The sequence below is a fragment of the Eutrigla gurnardus genome (genome assembly GCF_963514095.1).
Source record: "Eutrigla gurnardus genome assembly, chromosome: 3".
NCBI lineage: Eukaryota > Metazoa > Chordata > Actinopteri > Perciformes > Triglidae > Eutrigla > Eutrigla gurnardus.
The window spans coordinates 24,441,132-24,461,224 of NC_139917.1; the positions used below are offsets into that span (position 1 = coordinate 24,441,132).

At 42.1% G+C, this 20,093-nt stretch overlaps 1 protein-coding gene across 10 annotated transcripts in view; it reads right to left on the minus strand.

Annotated features, from left to right (window-relative positions):
- The window catches only part of kcnq5b (potassium voltage-gated channel, KQT-like subfamily, member 5b), an 83,406-nt gene continuing 63,313 nt past the window's right edge, over positions 1-20,093 (minus strand). The window contains exons 4-16 of one of the 10 annotated variants that reach the window (XM_084005623.1): positions 15,438-15,613; positions 14,523-14,648; positions 13,082-13,192; positions 12,599-12,694; positions 11,563-11,657; positions 9,901-9,927; positions 8,064-8,120; positions 6,182-6,405; positions 4,626-4,737; positions 3,370-3,501; positions 3,053-3,160; positions 1,669-1,795; positions 1-1,281 (exon numbers count right to left, since the gene is read on the minus strand). In XM_084005623.1, the coding sequence (XP_083861749.1) occupies positions 37-1,281; positions 1,669-1,795; positions 3,053-3,160; positions 3,370-3,501; positions 4,626-4,737; positions 6,182-6,405; positions 8,064-8,120; positions 9,901-9,927; positions 11,563-11,657; positions 12,599-12,694; positions 13,082-13,192; positions 14,523-14,648; positions 15,438-15,613 (2,636 nt within the window). In that variant the 3' untranslated portion in view covers positions 1-36. The remainder of the gene's footprint in view (positions 1,282-1,668; positions 1,796-3,052; positions 3,161-3,369; positions 3,502-4,625; positions 4,738-6,181; positions 6,406-8,063; positions 8,121-9,900; positions 9,928-11,562; positions 11,658-12,598; positions 12,695-13,081; positions 13,193-14,522; positions 14,649-15,437; positions 15,614-20,093) is intronic. The other 9 variants (XM_084005625.1, XM_084005628.1, XM_084005626.1 and 6 more) reach the window with 9 other exon arrangements.

Genomic DNA, 20,093 nt, shown 5'->3' on the forward strand with positions numbered 1-20,093 from the left:
TCTGTGCGTTTGCGTGCCTTCAACGCATAGGCGAGCTTATTTTAGCCGCACGTGCGGCATGTTCAGCAATTCGCTGTTGCCAGCCGAAGGCGAGGATGGGTGGCCGCTGGACAGGTTAGAGCCTCGGGACCCCGCCCCCGCTCTGACCTCTGTCCTCAGAAGCTCCGATGAGTAGGTGTGGGCCTCAGCAGTCCCCAGTGACAGGAAGTCAAATCCCTGCGCCTCAAGGTCCCTGTCGCTGATAAAGAGGTCCTCGTCACCCCATCCACCACTCCTCCCTATACCACCGCCTCCCCCAGGGTCTTGGCTACAGCCGTGGAAGCCAATGGGCGAGTCACTGCTTGTGCTGGGGCTTGGAGATGAGAGGCTGTGGCTGTGGTGGGCTTCCTGGACAGTCCCCGGGGCTGCCTGCATCAGGTCCTGCACTGACATGGACTTGCCAAAGCCTCGGTCCGTGTGGCCGGGTCCAGAGCAGCAGCCCAGGGATGGTGGCATCAGGGGCTGAAGCTCCAGGCTCATATGTCTCCTCCAGGAACCCTCCTCCTTAGTATTCAGCCTGCAGTTGCGGTTGGTGCTGCCATGGAGCTTTTGCCCCAGCCTGCCTAACCCCAACCCAAGGCCCTCCCCAACACTGCTGTCCTCCATCTGCATCCCTAACCCTCCACAAAAGTCCTCCATGTCAGGGGACACTTCTGTGGATGTCGCTCGCGGCAAGTTGCTCGAGCCTCCATTCCGGCTGGGAGGGGGAGGCGGTGGAAGCCTTGCCAGAAGAGGAAACCCTCCATCGCCAACTCCTCCGCCCCCACCACTGCTGATACTATTTGGGGTGAGGATGGGTGGAGAGCTCCCCACGGCCTCATCGGTGCCACTTTCGGGCGTGATGGCCTGGGCCTGGGAATAGTGATGGTGGAGATGGTGAGGATGCCGATGGTGGTGGTGGTGGTGATGATGATGTGAGGGCATCGGTGACGGGCTGAAAGTGGAGGAGGGGAGACCGGTGGAGGAGGAGGCATTGAGATTGAGCTCGTTGGGAGGCGCCAGGATGAGGTGGAGTCCTCCCTGGGAGAGGTGGGAGTTGATTCCAGGGGGAAGTGCCCCACTGCCGCTGACCTGGGTGGAGCTGGACAGGTCCTTGCTGAAGACGGAGGAGTGATAGTCAGAGGTTTGTTCCAACTCGAACAGGGGCAAAGAGGAAAGCGTCAAGGCCGAAGACGAGCCTTTGCGCAAGACTTGCCGATAGATGTCGAGCAGGGAGTCGAGCTTCGACTCAATCGACTGGACCTGAGTGAGGAGCACAGAGATCAGAGATTTGGACAGAGTAAGCTTCCAGTCTTTATGCGTAGTATGTTTTGACTCTAGATCGGTGCTTGACGCAGACATAAAATTGGTATTGGAGTGCAAATGAAGTGTTGAATCCCCATCAAATCACATTTTTTTTGTCACAAGTATATATTAGTGCAGTCCTTAGCATGGCGACGTTGTGATACATCATTGCATAATACATTCTTCAAGTCTCTGGTGTAATTAACTATTATGACAATCAGTTACAGGCCACTGCACTTCAATAAGAGGAGCAGGTCTTTGCTAGAAACATGGAGGGGATATGCATACTGATTGCCAGTTGTTTAATACATTATTAGAGAATAAAACAATCAGCAGAACACGGACCTGTCGCTCCACCTTACAGACTCGACCCAGCATGCTCATGTCCTCCATTATATCGCCATCAGACAGCAGCTTTTCTCGAATCTTCTTATCCAGAGGTATCTGGCCTCTCCCGAGGATTTGGTCCACTCTGGAACACGAACACAGACGTACAACCACGCACAAGCACATGGACACAAAATAAGACATTAGTGATGGAAAGAAAGGTGACAAAGTAGAAATTCAAGGCAGCCGACAGAAAGGAAGAAAGGTTGAAACTGCAACAGAAGAACAGATCACCGTGAGCACATTTTCTTTTCAAATATAGAGAAACAAGAGGTTAGACTTCCTTTTTCTGAGAGAAAAATGACCAAACATGTTAGGATGGCATGTACGAAATGTGTTTCTAGTGGATCAAACAGCCAGAGATTTGTTTTATCTGATTCTGAATACAATATTGTACTCAACACATGTTCACATCCTTTGGCTCACTCAGCACATACAGAAACAATATTGCTGCTCAATCCAGTGAGGTCCAGCAGAAACTAGTTCATTAAGTCCCTTTCTCAATGAACAGGGTTACATTCAACAGAGGGATAAGCCAAGGCAATGTCATGTAATTACAACACCTACAGAGAGGTAAACAAGCTTTGACAAGATCTTCCAACACCAAACCAGACTTGTGTTTTTTTTTTTTTTTTTTTACAAAGCATTTTAACAAAGCAAAGAATTTGGAACAAAAAAAAATATCCACATATTATGCAGTCAGAACACGACTCAATGTAACCTCTCATTTAGTATGGTAGTACGTCAGTATGCCATTTCCAACAGAGCCTCTGACCACTTCTTTACTGGTATCGTTACTTTGATTATGTGATGACAACTGAGCAAACTCTTATAAGTCACAGTGTGGACTGCAGCAGTTTCAATTAACAGTCAGCTAGGGGTCAGTATTAGTGCAGGTAAGCGTACAGTTGTGCTTGGAGAATTTAGTTTGTGTGTGTGTGTGTACGCCTGGACAGGTGTTTGTGAGTTACAGAAGATGTCTCTGTGTCAGATGTGTTAGTTAGGTTGCAAACTCACAAGGATCCCAGATTTGACCGGAATTCACCAAAATGTTTCACCAGATAAAAAAACAGCACAAAACAAAACCAAACTTGAGTTCTGTTAGTGGATAACTTCATATCCAGGATAGAGGTGTGTGAGAAAAAAGAGCAGTGCGTGTGTGAAGAAAGGTTTCACTTCACTTCCAGGTCAATCAATTCAAAGAAGAAAGTTCAACTTTGTTTTAGAAATCCAGATTCTTCCGTTTTAGTATTTCATTTTGAGGACAAACCGCCTCCTGAATTGAATGAATGAGAAGTGAACTGAACCCGTATGACGTGTGACGGATGGGGGACTTTCTGACCCCTGTGTGGAGTTCTTTCTGCCCTGGCTGTATTGGACAGGCAGGGAGGGGGAGGAAAAGGTCTTGGCTCGGCTGCTCAGGGGCTGTGGGCCTACTATCATGTCCAACCTGTGTGGAAACCAAAGGGAACACACACACACACACGCATACAAAAACACAGACGCACAGGTACGCATGTGCATACACACATCACATAAAAATCACATGACGCAAAGAACAAACACAGACGTCAGAGTAACACACACATATACCCATACCCAAGACTAGAGGAATGAAGTCTGCCAGCTGCTGTGTGTACAGGCTGTTGTAATCCCTACCTGGTCTGCAGGCTCTTGATGCGACACAGCATGTCCAAGTGACCAGCAGAGTACTGTTCGATCACATCCTTCACATCGTAAGGACGCAGGGTCTCCTTAAACTTCTTTTTGGCCACATGGAACTTCATTATCCTGCACAAAGCGCAGGTTCATACGTCAGCCACAAGGGAGCGCTCTTATACAGTCAGTACTGCTGAACCAACAGAGATATTTTACAGATTGGAGCAAATGAAAACACAGCAAACCTTCCCATTATTTTCCTTCGTTTTTTTCGTGTTTCTTCACAGCAATAATCAGAACACCTGAACAATCACTTCATTGAACGTTATAAAAACATCCAGTGAGGTTTTGGCTGCTTATTTTAAACATTCGGTATTATATTTGATCGGTCAGCGAGAGGGTCCCGGGTTCAATTCCTGGGTCGGGTTTGGGTTCCTTCTGTAATTCTCCCCGTGTAAGGTTCTCTCTGGGTTCTCCAGCTTCCTCCCACAGTCCAAAGACATGCAGGATGGGGATAGGTTCATTGATGACTTGCCCGTAGGTGTGAATGCTTGTCGAATGTGTTGAATGAAAAAACACCTTGATATGTATAATTCATTATTGGGGCATTCATAGTCAATTATAATGCATTAATAATAATTATGGCCACATAGTATCTGAATATTTGTATAAATGCATGAAAATGCATTACACTTTTCTTACCACCAACAATGAAATGTTATGATGAAGCATGCGTTACTATAGATTCGTCTTTGAATAAAGTATGAATATCATTAAATGGTGTTGAACCAAAGTCAAACTTAGCTTGTAAATTCTACCATATTCAAAGATTAATTCTGATCTGTTGAGTTCAAAATCTTAACCAATATTTTGTCTAGATTTGATCCGGGTTTACATAATTTTACATATTTACAGTAACTTAATTCCTTGCTGGTTCATCCAAAGTACGCTATTTGTTATTAATGCATCCGACTGACTACGTTTCTCATCACATTACACGTCACGGCTCGGTCACTTTACATGGCTTTGCAGTGTTAATTCTCCTGCTAACCATATTTCCTGTCTCAACACTGTATCCAATCACATGAACCCAAGATGATCTAAAAATAACCTTTAAAAAAAAAAATGTCTTCCAGTCGCTTTAATCCCCTGAGCATGTTCAATCAGGAGAGCTGCTACAGTCAGCGTTTGTTTGCATGCACCCTTGGCAGGAGAAAAATACAGTATTAGCTGGATTGAAGGAGGCTTTGACTCACCTGACAGCTCTAATGACGGACTTGACGGAGGGCAGCAAGTCCTCCACCGAGATCTCACAGTGACAGCCTTTCTCATCGTAGCCATCCTCCCCGGCCATATTGGAGTCTGCTGCTGGGGTGGAAATAGGATACAGAAAAGTAGGACGACTTTAATATTGTTCATCGATCAGATCGGTTCATCGGTCCATTTTTACACGGATGCATAAAACTGTTTATAGATAGATAGATAGATAGATAGATAGATAGATAGATAGATAGATAGATAGATAGATAGATAGATAGATAGATAGATAGATAGACATCCTAGCATGTCGTGTTAACATCCATTTGAGGAAAGTCAAAGATTACTCAGATTACAACAGATTGAACTGAATTGAGATTGAAAAGACACACACTTACATTGGTCTTATAGACTAAAAATAAAACAGTTTTGGGCTACTGTCCGGAACAGCAGATTAGTAGTAAAGAACAGATCTCTAGTAATCCCGAAGATATATTGCTAACTGTGCAACGTTGTGACAATGCAGTATTGTTTATGAGCCTTCTGAGTTACGACACCCAGATGAGGTAAGCAGGGGGTTACAGTACAAAAGCTGCACAGCAGAGCTGAGCCATTTACTCGGTTCAATAAAATGCTGTAAAAGGCCTCAGATTAGAGTCTCTTAATAGGTCACAGCATGTGTGTGTGTGTGTGTGTGTGTTACAACGAGTCAAACCTACTGATTACTGCGACAGTGAGGGACTGGGACTAGTGTGTCTCCCCATGAAAATGTCAAACGATGCTGAATAATGATTTGCTCCGTTAAAGCAAACATAGATTATTCAAAAACAATTCATATAACTTTTTATTTCACTCGTAATGAAAGGGAAACGTCCACTCTCTTCTAACATCTCAGTTGACAGTGAATGATCAGACGGAGCGTGGCTAACCAGCCAACCAGTTTGGTTTTGGCCAGCTTGGTTGTTGATCCCTCTCCACCAGTAGGCCTCAGCCAACTGGCCGGGTCTGACACCCCGTGTGGCTGCATGGAGCTCAACACCCCCACCTCCCATCAGTCCACCCACCGCAAAAACCAATTGGCCGTTACCCAGGAGGACTTGCCAGGCCGGCACTGCAAGGCCAAAGGAAGGAAGTACAAACAGCTATTAGCATTCCTCCACTCAGCTGCCTGAATTAGTGGCCAAAACCAGTTCTGGTGGGCTCTGGTCAACACGTCTCAATTAAATATATGTAATGAAAGCGGGGTGCTTATGCTTGGACGTAAAGGAAGAGTTTGACATTTTTATTTGATTTCTTGCTCATTTCTGTCCTTAAAATATGGAAGCACAACCAGAAAACAGATAGCTTAGCACACAAGCATTGGGGGAAACTTGGCACCTCTATACTGTAGCTTACTAATCAATTACCTGGCCACCTCAAGGTGACAACAAAGTCTGAGGATTCCTTTAAGACAGAGGTTCTCAAACTTTTGGGGGCCAGAGAATGACAATGAAATCCGCCTTGATGCTGAAATACAAAGCTAATCTAAACCATGTAAGTGGACAGAGTCGCTCACCATCCGTGGTGGAGCGTGACTGGCTCTTCAGGCGGAGTGAAGGTCTGAAGCGCGTGCGGTCGTTGAAGCTCCAGCTCTTCTGTACCTTGGCGGGGCTGGTGCCCTCCGTCCCGGCCTCCGCTACCGGAGACCGCCGGTCGTTCATCGAAGACGACTGTCTGTTCTTGATGCTCTGACCGCGAGGGCTCGCCATCCTCACCCGCTCTTTGAAGCTCAACTTCTGACTGTAGGGTGAAATGGGGATGAATAGACAGTGGTAGAGGGGGAGGAGGAGGAGGAGGAGGAGGAGAAGAAGGGAATAATGTTGCGAAGAAGTGGGATGACAGATGAAGACATGTTAATGGTGTACGTTTTATGGAAATAACATGAATTCTGTTTGCATTCTGTTGTTCCTTTACACAATCTTGTCATATGTCATCATTCAGAACTGCATCTATGAGTATGAGGGTGAAGGGCTGCAAGATGGAGAAAGACTAGCATGCATTTCAGCATTGCAGCAGGTGCTTTACAAAAAAATGCAAGCTCATGTTAGGTACGATGCTTTCGACTGTGTGGAGTAGTTTGTGTCTAGATGTGTTCATGATTTTATCCACTACATTACTAATTGGTCAAGGGACATTCAATTTGAAATGATTCATTTGTGCTTATATTATAATATGGACATATGTTCCATATAACATGTCACAAAATGGTGGGGTTACTGATTTAAAAGTATTTGTGGAAAGAGACGGAGCAGGACAATGAGATGAAGGGAGAGTAAGGGAGTGGCTGGTTCTGTGATTGTGCAGCTACGTGTTAATGACTGCATGCAAAGGCAGTGCACAAAGCGTCAGGCATGGCTCACTTAAAGGTGGTGCTGTATGTCGGAATGAACATGAGTAGTTTAACGTCAAAGGATAAGGCTTCTATCCATATTTTCTTATTGTCAGCAAATCAAATGAAAAGACCAAAACCAAAAAATGTGTTTCTTTCTGTCTTTTTCTAGTCCGTGGCAACTACTCATTGGTTGCTGCTCTTCTTCTTTTGAAACGTGTCACAAATTTATGTTGTTCAGCAACTCATAAAACAGCTGTGCATTGACGTTTTGAGGAGTAAATGGTGCGTTTGTAGGGGACTACTTTCTGCTGCGGACCAATACACATTTGGTGCACTGCTGAGGTTTTAGATTAGCAGGACAGCATATAAGTTACTGAGGCGACATAAAACACAGTGGTCATGTGAATGGTAATGAAGCAAGATGTCACCCGGTGTAACAGCATGGCTCATTGATGTGTTTTCAAGGGTGTTTTTACAGATAGTTCTCTTTAAACAAACCAAACTCAGTCCTCTTAAAATGGACCAACAGAAAAGGGACTCAGTTCTATTTCTGTTCATATTGTCAGTTGTGGATTTGGTCTTCTCATTGGATCTATTGACAAGAAATGTATAGAATATCACCAGACTTATCTTTGATTGTGGATACAGAGGTACATGGTGTGTTTGAATGACCAGATCCACAGTATCATAGAGGGATAAGTATTTGTGATGTAACACCAGGGGCTGAGTGAAGAAAGGAATGATGACAGTCTATGACGTAACAGTTTTTCTACAGTCAGGAAAAAGCTTCCGCGTGTCCATTATTTCACAGGATCTGTGATATTCTGAGAGCAAATGCAGTTAAAACCAAAATGAAAACAAGCAGATGAGGCGCATTGCTCAGGCAAAGTTCAAACGAAGGCAGATAGTGTATTACTATGAAGGCGACTGATGTCTCCCTGCGATATTTAATTACTCCGCCCCCTCTCTGAGGCTGCACAGCCTCCTACAGATACCCATGCACCAGGAATTAGTCAGCATTCCCAAAGAAAGCTTCATGGAACAGGGGAGCAGAAACACTGTGTACCTATGTTTCCAAGTGGTACGCCTCCTCAGTAGCTTCTGTTTATTACTATGAATTTTACTAAAAAAAAAAAAAAAAAAAAAACCAAGGGGAGATAGACATACGGTGTTACATGAAGCAGAAATAGAGGAGAGAAAATATTTACCTCTGAATGTTTTGCAACGTGAAACAGAGAGCTTCTTTCTTAATTTCCCGTGCCCTTTTTAATTTTAGCCATCTTATTATATTTATCTCGTTTCAAGCTGCATTAAGGTAACCTGGATGTTAAATGTCTGACATGTAGATGCAATGATCCTTTGTAAGACTGCATGAAGGCTAGGCAACACAAAGTCACCCAGCAGAGTTTCTGATGCCACTTCAATTCGTCGAACACTGACATTTAGAAGCAGCACAACAGAGGCAATTGTAGAGGAAAATTAACATCTACAGCACCATTTGGAAAAAAGCTGCAATTTGGTGACTCACGCACTTAATGTCGATGTCCCCCACCATGTGAATTCAGCTGGGCCATGGCGACAAGTGCCTGAGTCACCAGTGTGAGGCCAGTACCCTTTGGACAGACACCCTCACAGAGGGTATTAACATGCAGAACTTTGTTGTTTTTTTCATGTTTTTATTTTCACCCATAGCTGTGTTTTTATCACTGCACTTCTGCGATTCATTACTTTGAAGATGAATCAATAATTCTAGCTGATAACTGAAGTAAGGCTGCTCTAAGTGGACTGTACTGTGTGGCTACTCTTCAGCTCTGCAGTATGTAAATCCATCCATAGGTTCATTCTTAAGACATGCTTAAGATTGTGTGGGTGAATCTAGAATTTGAATACCGTAAATTTCATGAATTACTTTTTGCTTTTTTGGCTTCCTATGCAATGTAGAATAGCTCATATATGACACCAGGCTCTAATGAACAACAGTACAGCTGCACTCATACTGCTGTGGTGGTTTTTCATGGCTGCAAACACAACATATGACATCATGTTCGCCCCTTGTGATCCTTAAAACGCATTCGCTTCAATATTACCATGAAAGATATAATTGAAAAGTTGGCAATGATGCGACGGACTCGAACAAAACATAATTTCATACAAGAGTATGATAGATACCTGAGGCAAGAGGATGGTTAACAAATAGAGAGTGGGTATGTGTATGACTGCTTGTATTTGAGAGCCTCACCGTGCATGTTTTTTTGGAGAGGAGAACAAGTGATAAAAAAAAAAAAGAAAGACAGACGATAGCGCCAAATGGAAAGATCAAACAATGAGTCATACAGAGTGCTGGTGTAAAGGTCGCTCTTGGAAGGTCTACATTTCATCACCCACAGCCTTTAACACTCTAACTGTACTCTCTCTGTAACAGCTGCAGTTCACAAAGAGGTGGAGCAACACTGGTCTTTTGCTTGATATTGTTTTCCCTGTAGGGTTGGATATTGTTAGCAGATAGCAAAGTTAAGTTTAAAAAAAAGTATTTAGTAAGTATTTTCATATTAACAATTAAAAAAAAATGACTTTCAGCTCATTGGTTAGGATCCTGGGCGACCAGAAATGCCACTTAAAAACTATTGTTGTTGAAGTCGGCCTGATGTGAAAATAGCTACCTAACTTTATAAGGTGGATAATATGTCAATGTTGTGTTTACAGCCTGCTGCACTGCCCCCTAGTGGCCAGAAAATCAATTTATGTAAGTTAAATATAGACATGTTCTTCTATAAAGCCATACAAGCTCTTTCTTAAAATTCAAAGATAACTTTTTGTAGTCGTCGGCCCCTAAAAGTATTTAGGGTTCATAATGAGCCCTCTTTAACCAAATGGGGGAACATGGATATCCAGCATTTACAAACCTTGTGGTCGACTCTCCCTGCTCCTTCCTGGAGTTGACAGATGAGAAGGAGAAGAAGAAGGAATATATTAGAAAACATCTTTTCATATTACTTTCCTGTCAAATGTGCTTAAAGGACCAAACCTGTGCTTTTGAATGTTTAGCCGATTTATTACAAATCAGAAAGACTTGACATTACTGCTAAGAATCCTGAATGCATTTTTACCCCAATGGCTTCCTTTTATGTTCATACAGTATAGAAATCTTTTAGCAGACTTGACTAACTCGAGTAAGTAATGTAACAGTGAACACCCAGCCTGACATCGCTGTATGAGTAGAGATGAACGGTCATTTGGGGCAATCGAGTGTGATTTTTTTGATAATAGGTAATCTAAAAAAGGACATAATTCTGGATTAATGCAGAATAAACATCATAGGTTTCATAACTGTACAATTTAAAGTGACTATACAGTTTCAAAAGCACTTGGGAGATATAATTGGATAGCCACACAAGTTGCTTCCATAAATATGATGCCGAATGGGGCTGATGGGTACAGTTATGACTAACTTGATAGTCACACAATTGATTACGCAACCCAAACAAGTTTAAAGAGAGAAAGAAAAAAAATTATATAGCCTGCACCAAAATGGTGGGTACAAATTTGTATGTGTACAGCTAAGGATCTAAAACCTGCAAAAACACTGGTGTGGTCCTCTACATCAGAGCAGCATGAGAGAAAGACTTTTTGTATTAAGCGATTGCTGTAGAAGATTTAAGGGTAGCAACACATCAATTCATAATAAGCATTCCAGGGGAAATTAAGACCTTAACAAACAACAGGCTCACTTTAAACATGCACGTCAATGCAGACTATCCAGGCAAACTAAGGAAGCACTTGCAAAAAGAGATGATGACCGAGTAAATCTGTTCACAAAATCACTTTAAGCAATGTCTTAAAGACGCAAAGACACAAATTTTTGAGTATAATGCAATATGAATGAGTCGAATGAGATATTGTTATGACATTTAAACTCGAGCCACAAAGCTGTGTGACGCTGTGAAAGCTTATCAGCGTTGAGATTCTCCTCCTGTCACCACTGAATGCGAAATGGAGACAAAACATATCGTAGCGGTCTGTGGTTTCCCAGAGCTCGATAATAGAACCTCACTTTAGTACAGAGACCAAACCAAACTATGTCAATACGCCAAAGACTGTCTATGGTACAAACAGCAAGCCGCTGTATTTACGCCTAGATGACGTTATTTTAGGTGTTGATGGAGCAGCTACAGTGTTAGCATAGCCTGCCTCCATCAATCGGAACGCCATTCAGAAAACAAGCATTGTATAAGTTATTTGCTTATTGTCTTACGGACAGATCTAACAAACCACGACTTCTGACTTTTTTACAAATTCATGTCGTTAGGTAGCTGTTGAAGAGAATCAGTGTTTTTGATGGCTGTGAACCATTGTCGAAATCAATGCATATATATAATATATATATATATATGTTCAATAAAGAGAGCAACACAGATACATTGAACAAAAAGACAGAGCATAAAAAAGTGAAGGTTGAATAATCTTTTAAAAGATTACTTAAAATGGACAGAATTGCAGTATAGGAGAAGATGGCTTGAGTGGCACAGACACCAAATACAGACACCAGCTGCCATAGTTGTACCTACTTTGTAGGGCTGCAGGTATGCAACGCCTTCAAGTGAGGCTTCCAGGTAGCAATGGAAACCGAGTTCTCATCAGCCGCATAACTACGCCAAACACACTGCATGCAGAATACACAAAACAAGGAAGAAGAAAAAAGTACAAAGAGAGAGAAAAAAAAAAAGATAAATGGGAAGGATAAAAAAAAAAAAAAAGTAAATAAACAAAACAAAAACAAGGCAGAGGAGGGAGTCAGAAGGAAGAGGATGAGGAGAATAGAAAACAAATTAAAAAGCTGATTAGTGAAAACCAAAAAACAGGTGTGTCACACGTCAGGTCAGGCATGGATACATGCCTGTGGGAAGGCAGGAGGCTCTCATAGTGCCGCCAAGTGGCGTCCAAGTAGGGCCTGGTGCTGTCGGTGGAGTAATAACGCCACGCAGCCTGGTACAACATGGGGACGGACGGGGATGAAGAGGAGGTGGGAACATAAGATGGGAGAGATAGGAAGGGGGAGGGGGAAGGCAAAGAGGAAGAAAAATGGAGAAGCGTATGGACAGAGAGTTGGTGAGAGAGGACAGAGGACAAGAAGCAAGTGTACAGAGAAATATATGAGGAGGACAATGTGAGGTCAGCACTAATAAAAGTTGGGGTCAAATAAAGGGCATGTGTGAAGACCAGGCTTGAAAGAAAGGAAATGTGTGAAGCGGACAGGAGATCGATGGCAAGAAAGAAAGGGTGAGCCCAAGTGGGGTTTTTTCTGGGCCTGAATACAGTCTGGAAAGGTCAAAAACAACCTCCTCGAGATGAGAGAGCTTACTGCAAAGAAGTGAGGATGAGGGGGAACAGGACTGGACAAGGTGACGCTACAAGCTAGGCGCTTTTTATTGGGTAGTTTGGGGGTTTCAGAGAGTCCACGAAGGAAAACAAGAAACTGGAGAAAATCATTTAAACACATTTTATATTGCGCAGACATTCAGTTTACTTAGAGGCTGTGGTGTATATATTTTCATTGTCATGTGTGTTAGAGAAAGAAGAAAGAGAGCAGGATGTCTGCTTTACCTGGATGAGGTAGGCGGCTGGGTTTCTCCTTTTCTCAAAGTGCTTCTGTCTGTGCTGCTCCTGGACCTTCAGGGCAAAGCCTGAACCCAGAATACCCTGGTATAATATGAAACGCATTAAATACTGCACGTGTACACCAAAGACTCTCATGATACCAGGTATTACTGAGCTGCTGAGAAAATACAACTCTAATGAGAACATCCATTGAGTCAATTCAGAAACAGGATGCAATATGTTGATGTTCCTTGAAGGACTCATTTTGGGAGATATACCTATTAGATGGAATGATTCATTTATTCTCCGGAATAAATTGCAACCAACTTCCCTCTTGCTGTCTGGTGTTTGCTCGTGCATCGCCACATTTGAGGTTAACCTCAAAGGCAATCAATTATTGGATAAAATATATAATATACTCTCCTAAAAAGTAGCATCTTGATATGTCAGAATAGCAAGAAAGGATTCACTTGAAGAATAGAGACTTACAGCTGGCAAAGCAAAGAAGGAGATCCCCAGGAGGGCAAACCCTGCGGACAGCATCCGTCCCGTCCACGTCTTTGGTGTCTTGTCCCCGTAACCGATGGTTGTGAGGGTGATCTGTGAAAATGGATGCATGTTATCAGGTCCTGAATGATTCCACTTTTCTGTATTATTAAGGTGGTAGTAGAGGTTTGTGAAGCATGTATTTAACCAGACTCGAATAAAAGTGCATCTGCTGGTTACACAGCGTGAATCTAAGCGGCCTGAATATTCCAGTATTTGCTTCTTACTTACACAAATTATGCATGATTAGTCTCACTCATCTTTCTTTTGCATTACTGCTCGAGTTTGCCACACAGAGGCGTGATTTAAAATGATGCCTTCAAGCGCTGCAGTCGCAGGGATTAGACTAGTGTGGAGGCATTATAGGAGCGAGTCTGTGCGGTTCGGCCTTGGTTCCAAGTACAAGGACAAAAGCCTGTGGCCCAAATCTTTATTCTGCTTTAAAAAGTGTTTTGAATCACAGTACGTGTGTTCTTGTTGTCCTTTATATGTAAAAACCCACTCAAATCAAGTGAGAGGCCAGTAATATAATATTACATCTTTGACTGACTGCACCGCACAAAGGAGAGGATTAAAATGTCTTGATAAAAGAAAGAGCCAACGAATTGGGAATCAGTTTTAATAAAAGAAGAAGTTAATTGTGATGATTCATTGTGATGAGGGAGTTAGAATATCAAGAGACCTTTACGCAGGCGTTCAGCAGGAGCATGAGAAGCAGCTTTTAATGCAGTACATTCATTATTTAATGATGGGAGCAAATAAACCTGTCTGCTGCCTGGAATGATCACTGCTAGGAAAACCACTTGTTTACCTTCAGTCTGCTTTATCTGTCTGTATCTATACATGAATCCATCTATCTCTCCCTCTCTCTCTGTTTTGGCGTGCTGATCCATCTGGCTTATCTTTCATGCAGGCTCTGATTGCCTTGCATGACAATGGTGGCTGCAGCTATTATGTGTCATCATAATTTTTTCAGTCGTTATGAAAACGGTGGTTAATGGAGCTGCGCAGGGCTAATGTTTATGGAGGAGCTGTCAATGCTGTCAAGAGGAGAAAAATATGAGCATCCAACGCAGGACATGTTTATATATGAAGAGGTAACGGTAGTGACTCGTAGAGTAGAGTAGGTTTTTATTTAAAATATGTCAAAATTAATTAAGTAAATAAACCTGGGTGGAAAGTAACAAACAAACAGGAAATTAAGAAAGAATAAATAACAATCAAAATAAATAAACAATGATAACTTTGAGATCTCTTTTTGCCCAAGAATCTAGATTGTGGCTGTAAAAAAAAAAACTAGATATCCAACGGAAGGTAACGTATATCGGAGATGGTGGGTTTTTTTTACCAGCAAGCAGAACTAGATAGATTCCTTTAAACTCACCGTGCCCCACCACAAAGCGTCAGCGTAGGTAGCAAAGTCTTTGTTGGACTTGTTCTCCACAAGGTAGACGAGGAACGAAGAGAAGATGAGAACCAAGAAGCCGATGTACCAGGCGGTTACCAGTTCCTGCAGGCAGAGATCAAAACCGACGTTCACAGAGTGATCATGGGTGGGGAATTTTGTTAACGCACAAACACTTTGGCTTATGAACGGTTGATCAAACTCAATCGGCTTTTCAATGAACTTAGAGGACACAACATTCTATGCCTGACCAGGTAGGGAAGGTTATGACCCTTTATTGAATTTGTGTTTTAAATCTGCATCAATCACTGCAGATTATTTTCTGGTTCTGTCCTGGAGAGAGAGCCCTTCACAGAAACTCAAGTGCAGGCACACATGTTGCTAAGGTTATCAGGCTGCCATTTCCCAGCATTTTCATCTAATTAACACCACCTCCAACATGCTGAACAGAGGATCCTGGTAACAAAGCAGATGTAAATTAAGCTTCTACCTATTCAAACACCTACCTATTAGTAAGACTAATGCAGTGCCCATTAAAAACATGCCATGTGATGTACTTTGTAAAGGCCTCCATAAACACTTCAGCTGCACTCTACTTACTGGGTACTTCAGAGAATAACTGTAGGTTATTTTTATTCAAAAATACTATTTTCTACAGAATAAATATACATTTGAAAACTGTGTTTTCTATGTACACCACAAATACAATTCTGTTTTCTCACAATATATTGGAAAATGCCCAAAACTCTCACTAAACTATAGATAATTTTATGTTCATATTTTGTGCTGCTTTCCATTTCCTTCCCCCCGTTTCTATCATGTCATTATTGTAGTTCACAGTTAGATGTGTGTGTGTGTGTGTGTGTGTGTTGACATTCATCCGTGGCAGCCCACCTTGCTGTGTGCGTAGACCACGGAGCCCAGCAGCTTCCAGGTGCCTCCCCTTCGGTCCATTCGTACCATGCGTAAGATCTGCAGGAAACGCAGGCTCCGCAGCACCGAGGTGGCGAAGATGTTGCCCTGGCTTCCCGCCGACACCACGGCCACCGACGCTATCAGCACTATGATGTCTGGAGGGCAGAGAAGAAACACACACAAGAGACTCAAACCTGGAAATAAAAGATGGTATATCTGGCCCTACAGTCACACATTGTTATTTAAAAAACGCCCTAGTTTAACTAATTGGAACTAATATTCCAGGACATGGCTTTCTTTAACATGCAATGTTATTTTGTAAAAAATATGACGCAGTGCTTTTGTTGTTGTTGTGTAATTTGTGCATTTTCTTGATGAATGTAATTGTAAAAGTGAGCCGAGTTCATCATTTTTGAGCATGGACTCAAATTCTCAAATTTGTTGTAACCTTTGTGATGCAAAACAAGTTATTCCACCGGAGATACAATTCTATAAATACATTACAATAAAAAGAAATAGAGAAGAGCTGTTAGAAGCAGAAACGTGTTCACCTCGATAGTCCAACATGAAGGCAAGTACATCTTACATGTATTGATCTTGATGTGAAACTGGCCCTTTAAACAGACAGGCAGGATGGCTCATCCAAGCCTCGAGGTCAGAATATCTGGGACAACTTGTCACCTCACTCTCACCCCTTACTGCGGAAAATTATCCACACAAAGGCTCCATAATACTGGAGACGACATAATCTGCCACGGGCATCAACAGTACGATAATGCAAGATGTACACTTCCAGTATATGCTATATGTTTGCATGAGTCGCCTTCAACCGCACTGATATTGCTGTGGACATAAAGAGGACAGTGGTGGAGAAGTACTCGGCCAAAGCACCGTTCTATGTAGAATAGATTTCCACACATATCCAAACCTCACTACACTGCGTTTCAGCGAGGTTCTAACATCTTCAGATTTGTTTCTCATTTCATTTTCATGTTTCCATGCGAAACTACTTAAGTAGTGTCTATGCAAAAAGTTTTCCCTCTTATAGTAGCAACCCCTCAGCTCCTGTCCTTCTGACAAACCTGATTTTTGAGAGAAAATGCTGACCAAGGTATACGTCTAATGGCTTCTCTTATAAACCATGAACCAGTTGGGAAAAGCGCAAGCGTCAGCAGTGGCATCATGCAAAATACATTAATGACGCCCGGGACGTGAGCGTCTCCTGGGCTGCCGTGGCTTCGCTCCCTTTGACGGTGCAGAGAGAAAGATGCGAGGAATGTGACTGACTGAGGGATGGATGTGATTTTGACTATCACTGTGTGTGGTCGTGGTGTGGGCCAATGTCGGTTTAAGTGCACAAGCCAACAAACTGCCAGTCAAATGGAAGCAAAGTATTGCGGAGCAGAAAACAAAAAGAGGAACTTAACATTAAGCCCCCTTTCTTGGGTTAGTTTACAGAGTATAGTCGCTTTATTAAACTATCTATCGATCCTGGTCCCATTTTATAGTGTTATATAGAGGTTATTGTCCTTTATCTAACTCTGCACTCTGGATCCCAAGAAATCTGTAAAAAATGTATGATGCACCCCCTGCATATAAATAGAGAAATCCGGTGTCAGCAGTGTGGACAGTATGACGAATGGACAGCAGCATGTACCTGAGAGGAGCAGGTATATAAATACTGCTACCATAAAGCAAATCATCAACAATGTTGATTCATTTTTTGTGGTAACTTTACTATTACTAATTACTCCCAACTTATTTACAAATGTATTTTTTGTGTTTTCCAGCATCACAGCGATCAGTGCACCTTTGCAAGGCACGGAGCATCAGTGATGCTGCAGGTCAGGAACAATGAGTTGACCTGGGTGAGACTGACAACACAACAAGCCTGCCAAGTACTTCCTGGAACGATACGAGGTTTATGTGCATCATGTGATGATCAAGCGTTTTTAACTTCCGTCGACTTTCTCTTTATGAGGCTCTGGGTTTAGCTATGAACAGTCAGCACGCCCCTATTGTGTCACTCTGCACGTTGCTTCGGCTGCGTCTGCTGAAACCTTGCTAAATTAATGTCGAGCTAACGTAGCAGTTCAAGCAGTTTGCCAAGAAAGCCGTCCACGAGATAGGGAGTCCTGTTGAAGCAGTTTTATGGTGAAGATTATACTTTTTTTAAACAGTGGCTTTGCTGTTATCAGCTGCTCCAACAGTGAACTTCAACTTATCAAAAAAACGGGCTGTAGAAGCCACAAGCCTTCCATGCCAGGTCCCAGCATGCATATAATAAAGGTGTCACATAAGAATGTTGCATTCTCCAAGCCCAAGCTGAGACAACTTCATCAGGGTTGTTTACTTTGACGTAAAATTAAATCCAGAGCCACAGGAAACAAAAATTTGAATTATAATTGCTTCTGGTCAGATGCCAGTCATCAGAAGTCATCTTAAGGGCAGAGGCAGACTGTGCACCATGTGTAGATGAATGTGACAACAAATATAAATAGTTTTCATATCAGAATTGTGACATGTGCTGTATGAATATTATTTTAACACTTGGACGTTATACACAGTTTAAAAGCTTGGAATCAGCGGTTATATTGATGTTTTACTTGTTTCCTTGTAATTATAATTCAGAAATTCAATGTATTAATTACACTTGAAATAGTTTTGGCACCAAAACAAGAAGAAGTAAATGATTCAAACATCCATTGAGACGATGTTCCCTCAGTGTCGCATGACAGGGGAGAATACAGTTTTTTTACATTTATATTCCAACCCAGAAGAGCCGAAGTGAGCCTTGATAACTGCTGAACCACAAGAGCGCAGCTGGGCTCTAGTTGTACAGCATTCAGCAAAACAAACCCTTTATACAATATAATAGGACTCTCTACAACCTTAAAGCATGAAAGACCATTAAAAAAGATAGAGTAGTCCTCTGTGACATCTGACAAGACCCAATAAAGCTTTTGTGGGAAGAGATTCCAAACAATTGAAGTCACAAATAGTAAAAAAAAATGAATCTGTTGGTAGCAAACTAACAGCAATCCAGCCCTCTAAACTTTCTTGCTAAAATTAATGGATTTTCTATGGAGGTCTGGCACCGATGTCCCCGGCTGCCTTCCAACCCACAATGATATCATTTCTATTCCCAATTCATCATAGCATTTTATTTGCAAAAACAGTACAAACTATTAATAGCAGAAAATCCAAAACAAATTTCGAGAATTTAATGACAATGATCATTCTTTTCATTTACACAGTGTGTATGCGATTTGGGAACAAAACCCCTCATTTGCAGCATGAAGTATTCTAACGTTCAGGTAAATCAGACATAAGAAGATTGCGTGATATCTCGGTCCATCCTCAGACATTTCATTAGAAACCAGTGAAGCCGTGCCGCAGGAGTCACTCACTCATCATGTCAGCTGCTGTGATTCCCTCTCAGTTCCCAGGGAGTTCACATGAAGATGGATTTGTTCCTAATGGGCATTATATGACTGCAGTGGACCAATGAACCGCTTACACCAATTGTGCTGAAATGGGCTTCAGTATGTTAATTCTGTTCACTCTGGTAACCGTGTCACACAGCCTTCAATACTGTAGTTACTGGAAAATGGCTAGAGTGTCATCATGTGACCTCCCGTCATGGATCATCCACACTCACTGACATATGATTGAAAGGAGGTTTTTTTTTTTTTGTCATACCTGTGGATCACAACATCAAGCATCTTCTATGCTCAGTGAGTATTATTCCTAAATGGGATTACATGAATGAATCTATTAAGAAAAACATTTATGTAAATGTGATTGGGTGAATGTGATTATTAGCAGGCAAGATATTAGTCCAGATTAGTTTTTCTACCGGAGGAATGGGATTAACCGACATCATAAGCAGTATTTTATGAAAGGTGCCTGCCGTTGCCTGACCTGGCATCAACATGCGTCTTGGACAGCCCGAAGTATGTCAGGTAACATTCTCCATTCGAATGCGTCTCCAATGACTACTTGTTATCACATCTCACTTCCCAGCTTTTTATGAAAAAAAAAAAAAAAAAAAACTTAAAAACGTCCATCATTTCCGTTTGCAGACCAAATGCAAAAGTTTTGTTTTGAATGATTTCATTTACTTGCGTCGGGCAAATAAAGCTATTCATAGAATGAGAAACATTATTTTCATTGTGCCGCACAAAGACAGCGGTTAGCGCCACCATTTAAGGTGGAATGTTTTCTTGCACGTTACTCAATGCATGAGTTGTCATGAATCTATCAACACACCATGAATGTCGACACAACTATTTTTTTATCATCCCATTTCCCATTGGTTGTCTTGCGTGACGTGATTGGATCTTCAAGTGATTAAAAAAAAAAAATGCATGATGATTTCAAACGTATTATGCGATTATTCTATTTCCTTACTTGGAGAAAAAAGACAATCTCATGGAGTCAAATTCAAATTCATTATAATTGACTCCTTTATCTACATTTAAAAATGTAAATGGGATTGATCATTATGTGTAGCATCTCCGTCTTTCTCTCCACTACTCAGGTCTCTCTTGTTCGTTCATCCTCTTTCACACTCTCCTTGCCTTTCTCCCTTACTTTATTTTCACCCTTTTGTTTTTGCTCATGTTCCCTCAG